This window comes from Theropithecus gelada, chromosome 1, assembly GCF_003255815.1.
Source record: "Theropithecus gelada isolate Dixy chromosome 1, Tgel_1.0, whole genome shotgun sequence".
Taxonomy (NCBI): Eukaryota; Metazoa; Chordata; class Mammalia; order Primates; family Cercopithecidae; genus Theropithecus; species Theropithecus gelada.
In genome coordinates this window covers 34,549,696-34,571,911 of record NC_037668.1, presented here as the reverse complement: position 1 = coordinate 34,571,911, position 22,216 = coordinate 34,549,696, and the positions used below count along the sequence as shown (strand labels likewise).

The 22,216-nt window shown below is 55.4% G+C and overlaps 1 protein-coding gene across 4 annotated transcripts in view; it reads left to right on the top strand.

Moving 5' to 3' along the window:
* NPHP4 (nephrocystin 4) overlaps window positions 1-12,708 on the top strand; it is a 135,151-nt gene extending 122,443 nt beyond the window's left edge. For 3 of the 4 annotated variants that reach the window (XM_025361996.1, XM_025362005.1, XM_025361978.1), the window contains 10 exons: window positions 673-899; window positions 1,115-1,301; window positions 2,320-2,403; window positions 7,615-7,771; window positions 8,394-8,479; window positions 9,063-9,148; window positions 10,252-10,423; window positions 11,002-11,181; window positions 11,500-11,643; window positions 12,128-12,708. In XM_025361996.1, coding sequence (XP_025217781.1) covers window positions 673-899; window positions 1,115-1,301; window positions 2,320-2,403; window positions 7,615-7,771; window positions 8,394-8,479; window positions 9,063-9,148; window positions 10,252-10,423; window positions 11,002-11,181; window positions 11,500-11,643; window positions 12,128-12,268 — 1,464 coding nt within the window. In that variant the 3' untranslated portion in view covers window positions 12,269-12,708. The remainder of the gene's footprint in view (window positions 1-672; window positions 900-1,114; window positions 1,302-2,319; window positions 2,404-7,614; window positions 7,772-8,393; window positions 8,480-9,062; window positions 9,149-10,251; window positions 10,424-11,001; window positions 11,182-11,499; window positions 11,644-12,127) is intronic. The other variant, XM_025361987.1, reaches the window with a different exon arrangement.
* Window positions 12,709-22,216: the final 9,508 nt, after the last annotated feature.

Genomic DNA, 22,216 nt, shown 5'->3' with positions numbered 1-22,216 from the left:
GGGGGTGGCCCCTTCCAGGCCTGAGATCTTGCAAGGCAGCCTCTAGATGGCCTCACTTTTTCTTGTAAGGCCCACAAGAAAAACAAGCCAGTCTCCAACCTGTAGAACCCCTGTGCGCTGGCCAAGCCCCTCGAGTCCCTGGGGCGTCAGAGCAAGGGGGTGGCTGAGCCTTGCTGAAGCAGCATGCTGCTTGCCCGGACTCTGACCCGGTGTGACCAAGACTCTGCAGGCCGGGGGCATGTCCTCTCCTGTGGACTCTGGGCCCAGACAGGGCTCCTGACATTGTGTTGGGGACCTGGCTGGTGAGGCCTGTCACCATAGTTTTGAGGCCATTCTTTTCTCTTGTTTGAAACCACTGTTTCTAATTCTCCACTGGGCGGGGGGCCAGGCTTGCGGCTGTGAGGAGTCTCTCCGGAGCAGGCAAGGGTGCTGTGTGGACCTCCGTGTCAGGGACACAGCCATTAGATCTCTGTCCAGCATTGCCTGAGATCCACGCCTGGGCGCGGCCGGCCAGTTCCACCCAGACCACATGGTCAAGGAAGGGGGTGGCGGTGGCGATGCTGGTGGAGAAATGTCCTGTTCTGAGATCGCGGGTGGTGGGCGGCCAGCAATAGCCGCTCGTGGAGGAGAGTGTGCCTGGGACCCTGTCCGCCCATATCGTCTTGTCCGCAGGCCCAGCAGAGCGTCCGCACACAGCACTTGCGGGACCTACAGGTCATCGCCGCCTACCGGGAGCGCACGAAGGCCGAGAGCATCGCCAGCCTGCTGAGCCTGGCCATCACCACGGAGCACACGCTCCACGCCACACTGGGGGTCGCCGAGTTCTTTGAGTTTGTGCTTAAGAACCCCCACAACACACAGCACACGGTGACCGTGGAGATCGACAACCCTGAGCTCAGGTGAGGTCTCAGCAACACCCATCCTGCCCCAGCCCAGATCTGTGTCGGGTGCAGCCGGCTCCCCTGCTGAGCTGGCTTGAATTCTGCCCGAGAGCCGAGGCGATTCGGCTTCTCTCTCCCACTCCTCTGAGCACTGCTGTCGGTGGGTGGGACACAGCCTCCTGTGGGCCCTCCTGGGAAGAACTGCCCTGACGCCTGGACACTGCCTTCCCCAGCGTCATCGTGGACAGTCAGGAGTGGAGGGACTTCAAGGGTGCTGCTGGCCTGCACACGCCGGTGGAGGAGGACATGTTCCACCTGCGCGGCAGCCTGGCCCCCCAGCTCTACCTGCGCCCCCACGAGACCGCCCACATCCCCTTCAAGTTCCAGAGCTTCTCTGCTGGGCAGCTGGCCACGGTGCAGGTGCGGGTGTCAGGCACACAAGGAAGTTGCATTTGGCTGATGACAGTGGGAAACTGAGAATGCTTCCAGTCTCCACCAGTGTCCCTCCTGTGCCTGTGGCAGACGGACTAGCCTTCGGGCTGCCATCCACTCCCCTTTGTGTTCAACAAGAGCCCTGGCACGTGCACTGCGAGTGGCAACCTGCCCCTTCTCTTTTCCAGCCTGATGGGTGTCGGGCTGGACCATCTCCTCCTAATTTTCTTTACTGGGTTGGTTGTTAGGGCTTCTTAAAGCCCAGTGAATCTAATGGATTGACATTTTCTAGCATCTTCTTTCCAGTTAATGTTGGTTGGTCACTTCCGACTGCAGCACTGGCTGCTCTATGCAAGATACAGCTTTGCTGGCATGTGTGCGTGGAGCATGAGTGTAGGGAGCATGCGTGCAGCAGGTGTATTTGCAAGAGGTATGTGTGCAGGGGGGAATATGTGAGGCGTGTGTGCAGGAGGCATGTATGCGGGGTGTATGTGAGGCACGCGTGTAGGAGTGGTGCGTGTGGGGGTCTGTGTGAGGTGTGTGTGCAGGGGGTGGTGTGTGAGGCGTGCCTGCAGGGGGTGTGTCATGCCTGGGTGTGTGAGGCAGGCATAGGGGCATGGAGTGTGTGTTTCAGCTTTTGACCTTTTGGGGTCAGCTCTCTAGGGTGATGGTCATTGCTTAAGGTGGACTTGAAATGTCCCTAGAGGCTCACTCACAGGGTTCCATGCTGGCTCTTGGGACGGGCTGTGAGGACAGCAGGTGGGACCTCAGGCCTTTGGCTTCAGGCAGAGCTGGGTTTCCACCTGGGATTTGCTGTTCCTTTGCTCCTGGCAGCCTCAGCCTTCTCTGGCACAGTGAGGCCGGTTGGTGATGGTTGCTGCCTGGAGAGTCAGTGTGAGAGGAGGCTGGTGGCTCCCAGCTGGGTGGCAGTGGTGTCTCTAAGCACAGGTGCTGGTCACCTAGTGGTGTCGCTCCCTGACCTGCTTGTGCTGATTGGTTCCTGCAGGCCTCTTCTGGGTTGAGCAACGAGAAGGGCACAGACGCCGTGTCACCTTGGAAGTCCAGCGCAGTGCCCGCTAAACACGCCAAGGTAAAGGGGCAACAGAGGACAGACTGATCTCAGGGCTTCCCAGGTATTCCCAGGGCCTAACCCTTATGTCCTTCTCTCCCCTCCTGGAGGGGAGGGCTGGGGCCAGGTCAGGGCAGGGGTGGTGTGGGCCTGGGAATGGCCTTCTCCATGTCTTCGCTGGGCAGGGCAGCTCCGTCTGGGCTCCGGCACAGCCTGCTTTGTGTCTGGTGGGAAATACCTCCTCGGTGGCCGCCTTCTCACAGCCAGGGCTCTCCGGGTGTGAAGCCGCAGTTCCTATGGTGGCTGCCACAGCCTGTGGCCACTTTGTGAGCCTCACACACAGCATTCCCTGGTGTGTGTGTGTGGTGTGGTTCTTCCTGGAAATAAGACTTAGACCTTGGTTATATCCCTTGCTAAGCGAAGGCCGTGTAGTAAGGCACCTGCTTCTCAGCAGCTGACTGAGACATTCGCAGGAGGAGCTTGAGACGTTGCTGCTTTATGGCAGTTTCTGAAGGTTTTTCTTTATTTGGTAGAAACATGCCTTTTGTAGTAGTTGGGAAGTGAAAAACAAAATGAAAAAGCTTTGGTCTTTCCTACACCTTGCCTGGAGGACAGAATTCAGAGTTCAGCACAGTCCCGGCCTGAGGCTGTGGGGTCCCCGTGGCCCGGGTCTCACTGTGGTTACAGCCTGGCCCTCTGTGTCCACCAGGCCCCATCACCAGTGAAAACTTGCTTTATTTTATTTAAATGCAGCCACAGCTTTGCTTTGATCTAAGGAATACTTCTGTTCTTTATTGAGTGCTCTAGGTTAATACCTTTTCCTTACATGTGTGGGAAGTCCCAGCCATCACATCCTGTTGCCAGAACTGTTGGGAGGAAGGTTTTCCTCTGCTAGCTTAGGTCTGAATGGCAAGGCCTGCAGGTGGATGACGGTAGACAGAGGGATGGGAGGAAAGATGGGCCTTACCGTCGCAAGCGCGTGACAGCATTGGGAAGTGAGTAGCTTGCCGAATGCCCAGAGGTCGAGGTTTGTGTGCCAATGTAGCATGAAGGGGCGAGGGCCAGGGCCTCCGTGGGAAGGCAGGGATGTTCTGTTGTCTCTTTGTGCTGTAGGCATGGGCAGTCTGTGACCTTCCTGGAATTTGCAGGATGCTTTCACTTTCACATAGGGGGTTAATGGCAGCTGCATTTTCAGGAGGCTGTGCACTAGTCAGATAAGGGAAGTTCAGATAAAGATTTCAGGTGTTTTCACCTTAAAATAATCTTTATGTCAAAAATATGGTCTCTTCACATGAGTTTGGAGTTTGAAGGGAAATCCTAGGCATTGTGTTAGTTTACCCATAATTACTGCAGTGTGTATCTCGGACCGATGAGGACTTTTCTTTTTATCGTGACTGCATGCTGTCATCGCTGCCCCTGTCAAGGCGGATCTCGGCATCGTCTGCTGGGGCTCTAAGCACGGGCCTTTCTACAGCTGGTGTGTTTGGGTTGGGACCCGCTGGCCTGGGGTGCGCCACCTCTGGAGTTGCTCAGTGGGCAGGCCACGTCGTCCACGAAGGCCACCCACAGAGGCCATGCTGGCTCTCACCGTGCTCAGGTGCTGACGGCCTGTTGCTGTCACCCACTTCTCCCTCATTCGCATCCAGCTGAGGCTCCTGGCCCACACGTGTTCCAACCAAGGTGAAATTACAGCCTTGTCATTCTTCCTGTGATTTTCCTACAAACAAGGACTTTCCCCACCAGTGGTTTGGTTACCCTAAAATATGCTTTGTACTTGAAAGTGAGGGTGAATGTTAGAATCATTCCCTTTATTTGTCAATTTTCAAGTAAGCGAGCTGCATCCTAGCACCCTCCAGAGACAGTCCGTGTCGTGATGGACACCTGGGCTTTATATTTGTATTTCTCATCCCATGGAGGCTTCACTCTTAGATGCTGGAACTGCCCTCTCTCTGGCCACTGCCATCCTTTTCAGGTTAACTCCTGTGCCTTTTTTTCGTTGTTATAAAAAGTAGTTATTTTGAAATAATGTAGAACTTAGGGAAAAGTTACAGGAAGAGTGCAGAGTCCCCACATGGGGTTTTCCCAGCCTTCCCAATCACCAACCTTTGCCATGGTTGCCTCACTGTTCTCTGCTTATGCATTTTTCTTGAACAATTTGAGAATAAATTATCAGGTAATGCCCTTTACTCCATGACACTTTGAGCTGAGTTGTCTTGAAAATAAGGCCACTGTCCTCTACAGGCAAGGCAGAGCCATGAAAATTAGACACTCCTCTTCTGTCATCACAGGCCCCGTTCACATTCGCAAATGTCCCAGTACTTGATAGACGGCCCACCCAGCGGCCCCCAGCAGCCCGCTGCCCATGGAGTCCCTCTGGCGTGGCTGTGGCTGTGGCTGTTCTGAAGGGCACAGGCAGTTATCCTGCAGGGTGTGGCCAGTGGGGTTGGTCTGGTGTTGGTTTCGGTTAGACCCAGATTCGGTTAGACCCGGATTCGGTTAGGCCTCGGTTCGGTTAGACCCGGGTGATGCACTTGGGACAGGGACTCCACAGACATTTGCTGTGTCCTCTCCGAACATCATACTGTGAGGGACACCATGTTGCTTTGTCCTGTTACTGGTGATGTTACTGTTTCCATTCAGTTAAGATGGCATCTGCCATGCTTTTTTCCTGTAATATCAACTAAGAAATATTTGTGGCCGGGCGTGGTGGCTCAAGCCTGTAATCCTAGCACTTTGGGAGGCCGAGACGGGCGGATCACGAGGTCAAGAGATCGAGACCATCCTGGCTAACACGGTGAAACCCGTCTCTACTAAAAAACACAAAAAAACTAGCCGGGCGAGGTGGCGGGCGCCTGTAGTCCCAGCTACTTGGGAGGCTGAGGCAGGAGAATGGTGTAAACCTGGGAGGCGGACCTTGCAGTGAGCTGAGGTCCGGCCACTGCACTCTAGCCCGGGCGATAGAGCGAGACTCCGTCTCAAAAAAAAAAAAAAAAAAAGAAATATTTGTGTCTAATAATCAGAAAGTCATGAGTAAGTATCTTGTTGGGAGATACTGAGGCCGTTCAAATACCCTCTTCTTCATCAGACTTTTACGCACTAGGTCTCAGTGTACACTGATGACCGCCCCGAGTTGGTAGTTAATGGGATGCTTGCCTGCCGTGGATTTTCCAATTCCATCATTCCTTCTCTGTCGATTACTGGTATTTTAAGTAAGGTAGGGCTGTGCCTTCACCCCATTCACGTATTTACTTCTTATAGCCTTATGAACAATGAATTTCTATTTTATTCATTTTGTTACTATTTATTTTGTTGCTCATATCCATGTTGTCCTTGACTAAGGAGGGCAGCCCCTTCAGGCCAGCTCCTGTGTCCTGTTGATTCACCCCTGTCCTCCTTTGAGTCTTTCCTTACTGCCCAGCACAGCAAGATGCCCCAGGCTCAGCTTGCATTTCAGGAATGTCAGCCATTTAACTAAGGTTCTTTTGGTTGGAGAATGACATTTAGAAACCAAGATTTGAGTGCTAGATGTTCTCAGTGCTACTGGGATGTCACTGCTGCTAGTCCCTGTCAGCAGAGAGACCTAAGAGGTGTATGCCTGTATATACAGATACATATGTGCATATCATGCATATACGATGTATAGCTATGTGTGTGTGCATATGTATGTGTGTGTATGTGCATAGACTACTGTTTCTAGTGTGCTGAAGACCATGAATTTGCAGCAGTTCTTCCAACACCAGTTCAACATCACGGGTTTCTTCCTGCTGTCTTTTTTCCATGTTTGTAATTCCCATTTTTGCTCGTGAGAAACCTGGCTCCCATTTGGTTCACTATATTTAGTTATTTGCCTAATTTCCTCTGTATCTAACCAATCTGCTGACCACACTGGCCAAATCCCTTTGGCTACAATACCACTGGCCACACTGGCCATCTTTGTGTATGTGTATATTTCAAAACATCAGTACCAACCGGGGATAGACACTATCTGTCAGTGCAAGATGTCTGAAGGTGCATTTGTCCTTAGGTCCTTTGTATCCTGTGATTTAAATTTACTCAAAGAATTCTTCTCTGGGTAGTTACAGCACCAACTTGATAGAAGGTTAGATTTGTTTATTTTTAATACATTGACACTTCTATTTATTTTAGTTTTCAAAATTAAAAACATTTAAGTCAAAAATCAAACTATAAAGCAAGATATATTTGGAAGGATCTTTTCATTCCTGACCTGCCCCACTGTCTCCTTCTCGATGTGTGCAGGTGTGAAGTGTGTGCATGTGTGGGTGGTGTGTGCGTGCATGTGTGTGGATACATCCGTGTGTGTACATGTGTGTCATGTGTGGGTGCATGCATGTGTGGGTGGATGTGTGTGTGCTTATATGTGTGTGCATGTGTGCATGTGTGTGGGTGCATGCATGCGTGTGTGCATGTGTGGTGCATGCATGCGTGTGTGCATGTGGGCACGTGTGGGTGCATGTGGGTGCATATGTGGGTGGATGTGTGTGTGGGCACATGCGTGTGTGCATATGTGCATGCATATATGTGCATGTGTGGGTGCATGTGTGCATATGTGGGTGCATGTGTGGGTGCATGCATGTGTGTGTGCATGTGTGTGAGTGCATGTCTCTGTGTGTGTGTGTATCTTGAAACAAACACAGCCTTTTTATCAGTTGTCCAAATTAATACTTCTTTAGACAATATGGTTTTTAATGAGTAGCTCTTTTGAAACCAGAGAAGTTTCTATTTCTAACCGCTTTGGTTTAGGCACAGCCTCTTTTTGACTTCTGAAATCAAAAGAGCTTGTGCTGACGTGTTTGGCCACCAACTTGGCCCCACCACCACCCACCCCAGGACCTCCTGGCCTGACTTGCTCACCTGCACGCAGGGTGTTAGGAGGTGGAATCATGGCGGGAGTAGTTTTGACTTAGGACTACAGACCTTCTCCACTGGCATTTAAGAAGTGTGCCGTACTGGAGAGAAATAATGGCAATGTGGCTGCTTGGGTGCCCTGTGCTGGGTGCCGGCCCAGACCTTGCTTAGCGGTCCCCTCTGAGTGGGGACCTGCTGCTGCAGACTCAGTCTCTGCCTTTGATGATGCCCGACCTTCCCCCATCATGGCAGTGGAGGGTGAGTGGGTCATGGCGACAGTGGAGATACCTGTGCTGTCTCAGGAGGGACAAGACGCTGCTCACGAGTCTCGTGCCCGTCCCAACGCTCAGCGTGGCCTCCTCACAGGTCTTGTTCCGAGCGAGTGGTGGCAAGCCCATCGCCGTGCTCTGCCTGACCGTGGAGCTGCAGCCCCACGTGGTGGACCAGGTCTTCCGCTTCTACCACCCGGAGCTCTCCTTTCTGAAGAAGGCCATCCGCCTGCCGCCCTGGCACACGCTTCCAGGCAGGTCCTGCACTGACCCTGCGGCCCACATGTTGCAGGCTCACCTGTTGGAAGTAGGCACCTCCTGAGGGTGACAGATCAGATGGCCTCATGGCTTCATGCCCTGGTGCTGTTAGAGCAGCACGTGGGGCCTGGGGAATTCTCTCTCCCTTTATGGTTTGAGACGGTGTCCCTCTTGCCACCTCTGAGATGACTAGGTGTGCATTTGCTGGGTGAGTCCGCCCTTCTAAAAAATCCCAGCTCCGCGGCCCAGGTCCAGGTGTGCCTGGAGGAACACCTCCTACTCACCTGATGGCCCGCGTGTTTCCGGTTGGCGCCCCTTACAGCAGAGTGCAGGCTTCCCTGCTCCAGGGAGCTGTGCTTTCCTGTTTATGGCCCCTCGATTATTCCCTGCGGAGGTGGCTGCAGCCAAGCAGCAGTGGGCTGGACGGGGGTGTCCGCGCAGGGAACACGGTGCCCAGATGCTGTGCTAGGAAAGGTGGCAGCGTCCGGTTCCCCAGCAGGTGTCTTGCTGAGCACCTGTGATGAGCCTGTCCCGTCCTATAGTGTGTAACACGTGGGGCCATCTCCACGCAGGCCGGAAATGTGGAGAGGACTCTTTGTGACATTTCCCCTGCTCCAGGTGCTCCGGTGGGAATGCTTGGTGAGGACCCCCCGGTCCACGTTCGCTGCAGCGACCCGAATGTCATCTGTGAGACCCAGAATGTGGTAGGTTGTGTTGTGGCCCCGGCCCAGGCAGATCCTTCCCAGCGAGTCTGCGCCCCCATCGTCTTCCCCGCGGGGTCTCCTGGGATCCTCTTCGTTTTAGGTTTTCCGCTAAGTGGTTTCTTTTCCAAGGTACTAAAGGGCTATTTTGACATCTTTATGAGAGCTTTATGACCGTGTTTTTATTTTTTCTACTAGCAGATCAGCTCCTTGATCATCTGAATTTAAATTTTAAAAAGGCATGAAGCAAAGTGAATAAAGTGAATGGTAATTGAGGCACTTATTAATTACCATTGTGTAAAGGATAAGGCAATAATTGTGTTATGACCAGTTAGGAAACTGGATAAAATCTCCTGTAGAATCTAATTATTGAGATCCTTGTAAAATCAGGAAGCTAATGATTTTGTCTTTGACAGTGAACAGAATGGTAAATTCTGACTGGTATAGAACATGAACAGATTCGTTCTGGGAGGGGCTGGCCCTCACTGTCTGCGTGCACTAGTCACACATATTTAGGGGCAGGTTGGGGTCGGCAGAGCTGGGCAGTGGGCTGTGTGCCCTGATTTGCTGCACATCTGGTTGGCAGGGCCCGGGGGAGCCGCGGGACGTGTTTCTGAAGGTAGCCAGTGGTCCGAGCCCGGAGATCAAAGACTTCTTTGTCATCATTTACTCGTAAGTGCATAGGCTTCGGGGACCCGGGGGCAGTGGCAGAGGAGAGGAGGAGGCAGGCCTGGGGCTACTGGTGGATTGAAAGTGGGCTTGGCCCCTTCCTAAACCTGGGGGAGCTGTTGGGCCTTCACTTTGTGAGGCGGGATTCTGCTGCGAGTTCCAGGGCCAGCAGGGGCCTGGGGAAGGCATCCTGGAGGGGCACCTGCAGCCTGAGTGACTTGGGACACAGCCTGTGCCCACCAAGGAAGGACACGAGTCAGCCTCTGTCTCCAGATAGTGCCAAGGGCTACCCAGAGGCCCCTGTTACCTTCTTCTTGCTGAGTCGCTAGGCCGAACAGCATGAATGAAGCTGTGGTCCCTCCTGCGGAGAGGGAGGACTGTGGTGGACTTGCCCGTCCCTCTCTCCTCCAGGCTAAATGACCCGGTCCCTTTTCCTCCCCTCCTAAGTCGGATCCCCAAGTCCTGTGAGAATCCTTTCAAACTGCTGTGAGCTGGGAGATTTCCTGCAGTGCTTCTCAGGACAGGTCAGGGGCTTACCTGCACTGAGTGCCCACCAGAGGGTGAGGGGCCACGTGACCATGTCTCAGAGTGGCTTCCTTGTGAGCCCATGAAGATGCCTCACCCAGCCCCATTTTACTACAAAGCAGCAGGCTCTTGGCCCTGAAATGCTAACAGGGGCTTCCTTGCTCAGGCCGGCATGACCTCCAGCCCCCACCCTGTCTCCTGAGTGGCGCTGCCCTTGGCTTTGCCTCAGAACCCTGTTGGGGGTGGACACTTGTCCAGGATGTGTGTTTGGCTAAAGCGTGCCTTGTCATTTGTTTGACATGTGGTTCCTAAGCACCCTCGTGCCAGGTGGCATCCTGGGTGCAGACAAGTGGGGCCATCGGTCAGCCCTGCTGTGCCCTGAGAGCCTCTGCTGTGGGTGGGAGGGGGGCAGCTAGGGGCGGAGCCACCAGGCCCCAGCTCTGCCTCCTGGGGCCTGGTCCTCTGGGGCTTTCCCTGCGTGGCCTTCTGTCTGCCCACACTCCTGGCAGCCCTTGTTGGCCTCTCACGGGCTGGTGCTGAGTCTTCCGGGACAAGTGCAGATGGCTCCCGTCCCACTGCAGGGATCGCTGGCTGGCGACACCCACACAGACGTGGCAGGTTTACCTCCACTCCCTGCAGCGCGTGGACGTCTCCTGCGTCGCAGGCCAGCTGACCCGCCTGTCCCTTGTCCTTCGGGGGACGCAGACAGTGAGGAAAGTGAGAGCTTTCACTTCGCACCCCCAGGAGCTGAAGGTACGGCCTCTCTGGGGGCTGTTCTGAGCCTCTCCCCAACCCCATCCTGGAGACGGGCAGTGGGGATTCAGCTGGAGCACAGTGGGTGGCCCTGACGGCAGCTTTTCCAGCACCTCCAGCACTCAGACTCTGTTACCAGAGGCTTCCTGGCAGTCACCTTTCATTAGATGTGCCATTGTGGGGCGAGTGACGTACACACCAACCCCAAAAGCCAGAGTTCAGAATTCCTGCTAGGTAAACGGTGACAGGAGCCCTGGCGTTAGTGAAGCCACAGTTAGATGGGGTGGGAGGGCAGTCCCTGGTGCCACCAGCTGGCCAGGGTTTTAAGCCCCAGGATGGCTTCAGTTCTCTCTTTGTGGAGGCAGCGCTTAGGGAATAGTCACCATGTGGGAGGAGGGACTTGCCAGGTGCAGACCCGAGCCACGGCCACAGTGATGTCAGGGTTGGTTGTGGCCTCAGATTTGACTGCCCCTGAACCACCTATGACCTTGGGCTCCCCTGGCTGATTGGCTGGGAGCCCCTTGCTTGCTGCACACTGTGAGAGGCTCTGCCCTGACCCGCCTCTCTTGCTCTTGAAGACGGACCCCAAAGGTGTCTTCGTGTTGCCGCCTTGTGGGGTGCAGGACCTGCATGTTGGTGTGAGGCCCCTCAGGGCTGGCAGCCGCTTCGTCCACCTTAACCTAGTGGACGTGGATTGCCACCAGCTGGTGGCCTCCTGGCTCGTGTGCCTCTCCTGCCGCCAGCCGCTCATCTCCAAGGTCTGTATGTGTGGCAGGCACAGGCTGAGGGGATGGGGGCTCAATACCAGGGCACTGCAGGACCCCCACCTTGGCCCTGTGGCTCGGGCCACCTGGATACAGGGTTCTGACCCAGCAGGGCTGGGTGTGCGAGTGTTTGCTCCTGTGCTGTCTGTCTCCCCGATGGAAGCTCCAAAGAGCGTCTGTCTTATCTCTGTGGGGGTCTCCAGTGTCTGGGGCCGTGCACGGTGCACAGTAGACTCAGGGAATACTTGGAGGAAGGGCCAGTGGCTGTACCCGCGAGTGCCCACAGTGTCTCCCTGTCCCCTCCCTCCACAGGCCTTTGAGATCACGTTGGCTGTGGGCGAAGGGAAGGGTGTCAACAAGAGGATCACCTACACCAACCCCTACCCCTCCCGGAGGACGTTCCACCTGCACAGTGACCACCCGGAGCTGCTGCGGTTCAGGGAGGACTCCTTCCAGGTGCGGTGGGGCTGTGCGTGGGACTCCCGGGGGGAGCCCTGGGGACCTGAATGGAGGCAGTTAGGCTGCATTTAGGAGTGAGTTCCTTGAGTCACCAGCAGGCTTCCAAAAACCCCAGGGCAGTGACCGGTGCCATCCCGTACTTGGGTGGGCCCGTTGTCTCTTTAGTAGCTGGAGATTTAGCTAAGTTTCTCTGGAGCGTGGGAAAGGGTGATGTGCCCAGGGCTTTTCATGGTAACGTTAGACAGCTCAGTCTCGAACATGAGTGTGGCTCCGAGTCCGAGTAACGCGTCACCCTGGCCGAGCACCGGTTCCCGTCCTTGTCCCGGGCACTGAAGTCAAAGGCAGACCTTGGATGCACCCCGCAGGGCTCCCCCGCCTTGTCAGCTCCCCTTGGAAATACACACGACCATGCAGAGAGGTTGCTGGTGAGAGTGTGGGACGGCCCGGGGGTGGACACTGGGATTTGGATGCTTGTTTCCAGGTTGCGGGTGGAGAGACCCACACCATCGGCCTGCAGTTTGCGCCTAGTCAGAGAGTGGGGGAGGAGGAGATCCTGATCTACATCAATGACCATGAGGACAAGAACGAAGAGGCATTTTGCGTGAAGGTCATCTACCAGTGAGGGCTTGAGGGTGACATCCTTCCTGGGGCGCCTAGCTGGGGCCTGTCTGCCCCTCCTGCCCTGCAGGCCGTCCTCCCCGCCTCTCCGCAGCCTTTGACCTCAGGGCCCACCACTTCGCTGAGGAAGCAGAGAGCACGCGCTGGTCATTTTGTAGTACCTGCGTCCGGCTTAGCTGCTGCTGACACCCAGCAGGCCTGGGTTCCGTGAGCGTGAACTCCGTGGCGTGGCTCTAGTTCTGGTGCTGCCGTCTGCACACGTGGGACCCTCATTATCTCTGTTGCTCAAAATGTATTTTATGAATTATCCTAAATGATAAAATTATGTTTTTCTTACTGGATTTTGTACAAACATAATCTGTTATTTGCTATGCAATATTTTATGCTGGTATTATATCTATTTTTTAAATTGTTGAACAAAATACTAAACTTTTACATGTCATCCCTTGGTAGTTTTCTTGAGTGTTGTCTGCTGGCGCAGTGTCAGAGGTTTCCTGTCTACAACACAAGCCCGGTTTCTCCTTGAGGAGACATGCTGGGGGCCAGTCAGGCAGCCCACGCCCTCTGTCCTCATGGAGAGGCTGCTCAAGCCTGCCCCAGGTGGGGGCCGAGACCCCGGCTCTGAGACGGCAGCAGTTGGGTGGAAGTGCAAGGGGCGGAGGAGTGGAGGGTGGGCCACACCGAGCAGCGGGCTGCGGGCTGCGGGCTGCAGGTCAGTGCGAGGAGGGCCTGGGCCGGGCGCCCCCTCCTGCTACAGAAGCCACCCCAGCGCTCTGATTGCGGGACCCCACATGCCTCAGGAAGGGATATGCTTAGAGCCATTGGTCCCACGGCCACATCCGTGGCAGACAGTAGGGTGGGAGTGAAGGGTGACCTCCGTGGGGACAGTCGATGCCGTGGGTGACCACGGCAGGAGACTTCTCAAGATCAAGGTTAAGGAAATGGGTCCTTCTGTGTTCCTAAAAGGTCTCCACACCCCACAGGTGTGGGCGCGCGTGGGATAAAAGTGGCCCCTCCCTAAAGGTAGCAACCCCTTGTTGTCTGCCGTTTTCGGCGCGGGCCACATCGCTCACCTCCTGCGTCTGCTGCGAAGCTGCAGGAGGAGGTTGGGATTTTGAGTCTGTCGGGGAGGGCGCCGCCGCCTCTGCTTTCCCAGCTGCCTTCATCTCCTCCACCGTGGCCAAGCTGAGGATGCCTCCTGGACTTCGCCTCAGCTCCCGCGCCTGAGGGGCTGGTGAACCCTAGACGGGAACATCCTGCTGGACGAGCAGAGCTCTGAGAAGGCGCTCACGCAGCCCCGGGTGCCTCCTAATGGTGCAGGGGTTCTGCAGGCCTCATCAGAGGCCTCGGGGAGGTGCGTGGGGCACTTTCACCTCCGTCCCCTCCATTTCTAGGTGGCCTGAGGACTGGCTGCCTCCCCCACCCCTGCAGAGAGACGCTGCCTGCTCTGAGGGGCCTGCTCTTCGTCACATGGGTTTTCCCCCAGGAAGACCAGAGAGCAGCTGCTTTTCCTGGAGAGGCGGATCCCCCAAGTCCATTCGGTCCTTGCACAGCGGAGGGACCTGCGGTGCTCCCTGCCCATGTCTGGTCTGTAAAGCAAGGACTCAGAAAGGCCTTTCAGCTGCTACGATGCCCACAAGGCAAAAGCAGAGAGCTGACCAAGCCTCCAGGGCTCCCACCTGTTGGAGGTGCTTCGGTAACACGGCCCCCACCCCAGCCTGCTGGGCTCTCACATCTGCGTTGTCACCCCCACAGCACAGGAGGAAACCACAGCGCCAGACGCAGGAGGTGCCCTCCAGCCTCAAGGAGCAGGCAGGCAGCGTGTGCCCTCCTGAGCAGGACCAGGCTGGCCTGTGGGCTGGAGGACGCAGGGACATCCCTCGAGCCCACGACGAGAAAGTGGCCTGGCCTTTGGCGAGAGAGATGCCATCAGACGCCATCAGCCAGCGAGGCTCCATTTGCCGCATGCTCCTCATACCCTTATTCAACCCGAGTGTGGACAGAGCACTCCCCTGGTCGGGGGAGACGGATGCTGCCCGCCCCAGGACCTGGCTTTCTCAGGGGCCCAGATGATCACACGGGGACCTGTTGTGGTCTGCCAGGCGGCACTGAGGGTCTGAGGGGAGCAGGGTGAGGGTATGAAGAGGGGGTTTAGTTCAAAGGAGGTCGGGCCTCTCCACATAGGAGGCAGCGGAGAGAGGACGGAGTGGCAGGGGCCCTGCAAAGGGGCAGCAGGGCAGGAGAGGCTGGAGAGGGGCCTGCAGGGCTGTGCCAGGGCAGGGGGTCATGTGGGCCAGGGGAGGAGCTGGTGGACTGGAGTGGACAGGTGCTGTGTCTCATGAGTCCCCCAGCCCTGATCCCAGCCCTCTGTCAGCATGGAGCCCTGTCCTTGTGGGGGGCGGCAATGCTTCCATCCCGCAGCCCCCACTCTCAGTGCTCGTGGCGCGTGTCCTCTTGCTGGCTCCCTGAGGCTGGGTTGAGGCCTGGAAAACCTCCACAGCTGTCCACCCCAGAGGGCTCCTTCCGCCCAGGGTGGGGTGGCCTGAGGGCTTGGGCCAGCCCATCAGGACCCCATGCCTTCCGCTGCTGGCCTGCAACCGGTTGTGATTCTGGGTGTCCCCTGGCCTTCCACTAGAAGAGGCATCTCGGGGAGGGGTCTCTTCTGCTGGGCACAAACCCCAGGTCGAGCCTGCTGCATGCTCTGGGTTGCAAAACACCGGCCTTGTCCCTTCCTTTTTGAGCCCACAATGTCCTGTGCCAGAACCCGAGGTGTGGGTGGCATGTTTACTCACTCCCGACTCCCCTCTTGCCAGTCGTAGGTCCGTCTCGGCAGAGCCGGGGTGCCCGCAAGGAAGCTGGGCCCTGCGGCACTTGCCCACGGGGACAGGGGTGCCTGGGACCCCCCGACGAGGGCGCCACGCTGAGCTGCTGCTCTCTCCGTGCAAAGCCGCGTGCCTTTCAAAGGGCCTGTTATCATTCCCATCACGGGCATTTCTCAGCTGTGATTTCGTTTCTCCCGCCTGCTCCTCCCTCCTCCTGCCCCTGTTGAAAGCTACTTTTCACTAAATGGAGTCAAATGCAAGCCAGACGAGCTGCTTTGCATTTCTCATGTCTGATAATGATTTAATGCTATGTTTATCTATTTAGAAATAAGGCGCTTTTTAAAATTCTTGCCTCAGGTTCTAAGAGGGTGGGGAAACAGCCATTATTGCTTCCCTGATGGCCGCTTTTCCCCTGTGGACGGAGGCGCTGCAGCTCTCACCCCAGCAACCTCGGGTAGCACTTACCGGGAGGTGCGCTGAGGCCTTGACAGAGAAAGAGACAGAGGGCTCAGGAGCAGCCAGTGACCTGCCCACAGGAGGTACTCAGGTGGGTCTCTGTCTCGCACAGCCCAAGCACAGTGGGGTCTCCCTGGCCCTGTGCAGGACACCGCCCGACAGACGGGAAATGAAGAATGTAGACCTTGCCTGCCTGAAGGGTGCTGGCGCTCCACCTGCCGCACTCTGCTGGTGATGACGGGCCTCACTGGCTCTTCTGACCCAAGCCAAAGCCACGCCTGAGTGGGTCCACAGGAGGCTGTGCAGGGCCCGGGAGCTTCTCTGCAGGTTGGGCAGATCCACCTCGTGCCAGGCCCCTGGGTTTCAATGCTGCCCCTCACCTCTCCTAGGGGGGCCTGGGAAGACCCCTGCCGGATGGAGAATGGATGACTGAGGAACAGTCACCCCAACTTCAGGGGTTGAATACCGTCCCTGAAGAACTCAGTACTCTCAGCACCTCAGAATCTGGCTGTTTGGGAAGAAGGTCGGTCTTTGCGGATGTAATGAAACGAGGGCGTGAGATGAAGTCGTGTTGATTGGGGTGACCCTAAGCCCAGGGAGAGTGTCCTCGTGAGACAGAAAGGGACACGTAGGGATGGTTCCGTGGCGACAGAGGCAGAGGCTGGAGAGAGCCACAAGCCAGAGATTGCCAGAGCCACCGAAGCTGGAGACCCTGGGACAGATTCTCCCTCCGAGCCTCCAGAGGGAACCCGCCCTGCCCTTGATCTCAGCCGTCTGGCTCCCAGGCTGTGGGATAATAACTTCCTGTTGCTTTGAGTCACCAAGTTTGTAGCAGTTGTTTACGGCAGCCTCAGGAAGTGAACATAGGAGTCGTGGGACCTCCCTGGAGGTCTTAAATAGTCCCGTAACTAGCAAATCAGTGTCCCTAGTCCTGGGGAGAGAAGGGCTGGTGTAAGTCTAAGGAGTGACCCCATCAACAGAGTGACCTTCTGTGCATGTAGAGAAGCCCTTGGGTGGCTGTCCTCAGCCACGAAGGAGCGCATCATCCTGGCTGGTCAGCCATCCTGAATTGAATAGGGACTCCAGGTTCTCAAACTTTATCACAAGAATTCAACCTTGAAATAGCCACGCACCAGTGTGGGTTTCTCCTGGAGGCAGAACCTCTAGGTGGGGGCTGTACCCACATTTAAGGGAAAGAAGTCAACAGCCCCTGTGTGTGTGACTCACGTGGACCCAGGTTCTGGAGAGCTTGAGGGAAGGAGTGTGGTCTCCAAGGCCATGTGGGGCCCTGGTACTGGGGTCAGTGCTGTCCACGCTACCTTCCTGGGCCACTCTGGGCTTCGCTTGCCCTCACGCCACCCTCTGGTCCAGTGCTCACGGCAGCTACTGTGACTGTCAGGAAACACAGACCTGATCCTGTCGCCTCCTTTGCGTAAACCTTTCAGAGGGTAGGATGCAGGCAAGGTTCCTCTCTGGGGCCTGCAGGCCCGTCCTCCCCTGGCTCCTTCCCACCCTTTCTCACCATTCACGCCATGCTTAGGGCGCAGGACTGGGATGCTTCCTGCTTCTGAAGCCTCTCTGTGCCTCGGTCTCCTCCATGAGGGTGCATTGAGCTGACCAGGTAAGAGCTGGGTGCAGCAGGTCCCATGTGGTGCGCTGCAGGACTGTCCCCGATCATCTGCTGCTCCTCCTGCTCGATGCCATCTGACTGGCAATGTCGCCATGGGATGGGTGTCTTCCACCCGCGGCTTGCTGGCATGGCTGGCCGTGTCAGGAGCTGAGTGATGTGGGGCCCTGTGCACGCAGGCCCTGAGGAAGCACCAGACTCCCCTATGCTCTCCTCTGTGGGGAAGAGGGGTGATATGGTCTGGCTGTATCCCCACCCAAATCTCATCTTGAATTGTAACTCCCACAATTCCCACCTGTCATGGGAGGAACCTGGTGGGAGGTGATTGAATTATGGGCGTGAGTCTGTCCTGCACTGTTCTCATGATAGGGAATGAGACTCACGAAATCTCATGGTTTAAAAATGGGAGTTTCCCTGCACAAGCTCGCTCTCTCTTTGCCTGCTGCCATCCATGTAAGATGTGACTTGCTCCTCTTTGCCTTCCATCATAATTGTGAGGCCTCCCCAGCCATGTGGAACCGTAAATCCATTAAATCTCTTCCTTTTGTAAATTGCCCAGTCTTGGGTATGCCTTTATCAGTAGCCTGAAAATGGACTAATACAGGGGGCTCTCCTATCCTTTCCCCTCTCCCTCAGGAGTCTCTGAAACCCATGAAATCATGCAGAATTCTGTGTGCAGAGGAATTTTCATGGAGGGAGGATCCGTAGCCTTCCCCAGACTCTCAAGGCTTAGGACCTGCAAAAGGGTGAGAGTTCGAGGGAAGACATCTCTGCTCAGAGCTGGGCACTTGTGCAGCCTAGGCGAGTACAGTTTCAGCAAGATGCTCCCGGTTGCTGAACAGGCTGGAGAGCTGGCCATGTGGGCTCATCTGGGCCATCCTTGATCCTGCTGGGGATTTGCACACCATGCTCAGCAAAAATGCACCTCGGTGATCAGCCTCCTGGTGGTCTGCACCTGCTGCTGTCTTTGGAGGTTTTGCCATGGCTCCTGACTGTCTCCTGCCATGCCCCCAACCCATGGCAGCCACAGCACCCTGTGAACACACCAGTCCCAGCAGGACCTCCAGTGGCTCCTGCGTCATTCTGCTGGAGTCCATGGGATGGCCCCAGGCCCCAGCCACCTCCCCTCTGCTGACTCCTCCCTTGGTCTGTGGCTCTGGCCTCGTGTATCCTTACTCATCAAGTGTGTCCAGCAGGCTGCACCTCGGGGCATTTACACATGCCTTTCCCTCTGCCTGGAATGCTCTTCCCTCAGGTAGTCATGTGGCTCACTCCCCGTCCTCAGTGGGGAAGGAGCTCAGAATGCCCTTCCATCTGAGTGGCCTTCCCTGCATCCCACCCCCCAAATCACCCTTCCCGGGACCGCTGTTCTCCACAGCACCTCTCAGCTCCTTCATGTCTGTCCACCTGCACCCCATGGAGTTTGTCTTTGTTCCCTGCCAGGGGCTCTCCAAGAATATTCCTGGAAGAACTGAATGTTGCCAGATCAGCTGCTCCCATGCCTGGAGTCCTCTGCTGCCTGACAGCCCACGAATCCCTTCCCATCAGCCAGCCTCAGCAGCCACCAGCCTCCTCCACCAGCCCATGCAGGCCACTCCTAGCCAGAGCGAGGGTCTTCTCTGCGCTCTGCCTGGAATCGCCTGCACGACTTGCTCTTCCTTCTGTGGTAGTGCCTCCTAGAGAGCCTGTCGGGCACCTGGCTAAAGGGAGACATTTCCCGGAATAAGTCCTGAATGTGGCTGTGGTGTTTTACGGCATCTCCCATCAGGGTGGGGTCTGTGTTACCCCTAGGGCTAGCTGTCTTTGATGACTAGGATGTGGCAGGGGTGGCATGGTGCCCTGCCTGGGCTCGGCTCACTCTGCCTGCTGCTCTGTCCTTGAGCTATCAGGACCCTGAGGCCACCATGGGGATAAGCCCACAAGAACCTGCCAGGGGATGAGAGACCATGTGGTTGGAGTCCCAGGTGACCCGGCCGTCCCCTCAGCCCATATCAGCCCCTGCAGATTGTAGATGCATGAGGGGCCCAGCCACCATTGCCACATCCTGTCTCCATTGCCACATCCTGTCTCCATTGCCACATCCTGTCTTGGGCCAAAAGAACCGCCCTGCTGAGCCCAGCCCAGATGCCAACCCACAGAGCCGTGAGCTAAATGAATGGCTCAGTGTTGTGAGCCACTGGGATCTGGGGTAATGACACAGCAAGAGCTACTGCTGCCCCAGCCTCAGGTAGCTCACGCTGCCTTCTATTGCTCTAAACTCAATTCACATTGATTTGCTTACCTGCTCACTATCTGTCTTCACCGTTAGAATATCAGATTCAAGAGGACATGATCTTTGTCACCACTGAATCTGAACAATACTAGGGTCTAAACAAATAAGAGTTCACATTTATTAAGGATTTACAATACACCAAACTTTGCTCTGTTAGTGATTTAATATTCGAATCTCTAGTGGCAATAAATGGGTCAACCCGTTTATTAAGTAGGTACTTGTATTAGTTTGTTGTCGCATTGCTATAAAGAACTACCGGAGACTGGTAATTTATAAAGAAGAGGTTTAATTGCCTCATGGTTCTACAGGCTGTACAGGATGCATGGCTGGAAGGCCTCAGGAAACTTACAATCATGGTGGAAGATGATGGGGAAGCCACTGGCACGCCTTACTGGCTGGAGCTGGAGAAAGAGGGTGAAGGGAGAGGTGCTACACACTTTGAAACAGCCAGATCTCCTGAGAACTCACTATCACGAGAACAACAAGGGGGAAATCCGCCCCATGATGCCATCACCTCCTACCAGGTCCCTCCTTCAACACTGGGGATTACAGTTTGACACAAGAGTTAGGCAGGGACGTAGATCCAAACCGTATCAGCACTTACTAGGTGTGAAGTTGAATGGATGCATGCATGCATGCATGAATGTGCTTCTCCCTGGCCAGGCTGATGCCTTCCCGAAGGTTCCACTGCCCTTTGAGAGTGGCAGGGGCTCTGTGCCCTTCCCACAGCAAAAACTGGACTTTCAGCAACTTCAACTAGTGAACAGCTCGAGCCATTTGACATTGGCCAGGAGACCTGAAATTGGGGGCCCCTGCAGAGGCTTCCAGTCTGATCCTCTAAGCCAAGCAGAAATGTTCACTGTCTCCCTAGGAAGGAAGCCTGCAGAAGTTCCCTGTAGGGTGGAAGGGGGCCAGGACCAGTGGTCATTCAAAATTACTGTCTCAGTTCTATCTCAGAATCTTCTAGTAACCTTGGTGGGGGGGGGGGGGCACTCCTGCAGTTCTCCTGATTAGATGTGGAATAATTGTTTTCACAATTAGAATGTTTCTCTTCTGAGGTCATCAGATTTTTTTTTATGGAGACAAAAACATAACTAGCTGAGTACCTCTCTGGAATGCCAGTAACCGTGGGGATGGCCTGGGGTTGCTGAGCCCCAGGAAGCTGCTGCCGTCATCCTGAGGTGCTGAGGCCAGGTAGAGTCCAACCCTACAGGGCCTAGCTCCCGGCCGGGCCAGCTCTACTTCTCTGACAAGGTCGTCCCTCAGGGAGACTCATTCAAGCCAGCCATGGAGCGTCAGTCATCTCCTGCTGGCCACATCGTGCTCATGTGTAATTTTAGAAATATGGATTCTTACATGTTTGTTCTTGCTAAACTAAGCGTTCGTTTTGATCTTTTCGTCATCCCCCAGTCAGTACATGGCTCTGACACTGAAGCAAAATGCTAGTGCTTTTGGCTTCTGGAGGGGCGTGTGGCATTGGTGCAGGTCAGCACAGGACCAGATACCCACGGCTGGATTCCAGAGCCCATGACTGGCTCCGGGCCCTGGGCTTCCTGCCTCCTGTGGTCCAGAGACCTGGGGGCCTTGGGAAGAGGGAGGCTTGGAAGTAAATGCACGGGAAAGGGTGGGACCTGTGCAGCCCGGGCTTCTGTGGCGGGGCTGGGGACAGAGCTCACTTCTCTCCTGGGTGCTCATACCCTGCGGCGAGGCCATCCACAGACACAGAAATGAGGATGATCCCAGAAAGCCATGAAGTCAACAGCACTGTGCCCCCGCCCCCACCTCGTTATCAACTGTTGGCGACGGCAGCATGACCTGCGGGGGTCGCCACCGCACACCCTCCTCTCTGAGCATGTCCCTGCTTACTCGGACATGCCAAGGAGGGATTAGTTCGGGTCAACAATTTAAACAAATATTTAGGCTTGCCTCTACCCTGGCTGATTAATTCAGTTAGTTGGTCATCTGTCAGTGAGCGTCACACCAGTTAGCCTGGGCATCAGTTATTTTAGATCAACTTTATTTTTAAAAGTAAGAAATGAGATTATTTTTAAAGAATGATTTTTTTTTAATAGTGAAGAAAGTGAGCATGCATGATTGTCCTCAGGGTCAGTCAGCCCTTGCCATGTGAATGCCTCTGTGTGTGTGTGTGTGAGTGCGTGTCAGTGTGTGAGAATGCGTGAGTGTACATTTGTGTGTGTGTATCAGTGCGTGAGAATGCGTGAGTGTGCATTTATGTGTGGGTGTGGGTGTGTGTGTCAGTGTGTGAGAATGCATGTGTACATATGTGTGTGGGGGTGTGTGTGGGTGTTGACATCACACTTGTCTCGGTGTGTTTCAGTCTCCCTAGTTCTCCTTGGATCCATTCCTGTGTGTCTGCAGCTCAGCCTCTTCTAGAAGTTTCCTGGAAGCAAGTTTGCCCTGTTAGGAAAACTATGGAATCTATGCAAATGCAGGAAGTGTCTTTTCTTTGCCCAAGTTAAGGGAAAGGCTCGGGAATTCAGCATTTGAAGGGGTAAATCTGCCCAGAAGCAGATTATTTGGAAGACGGGTCAGAAGCATAAGTAGGGACCGGGGGTGGAGGGAAGGGAGTACGTGGAGGGCATGTCTTCAGGCTGCTTCTGCTCTTGGCAATGGCTCTGTCTCATCCCTGGGAGCTCCGGGCAGTGTGGATACCGCAGTGGGCCCCTGAGGATGAGGAGGCTGGGTCTCATCCTCCAGCTCACTCTAACTGGCTGCTCCTGGAGGTGTCCTCTGCCCTCCTACTCCCTGGATGCT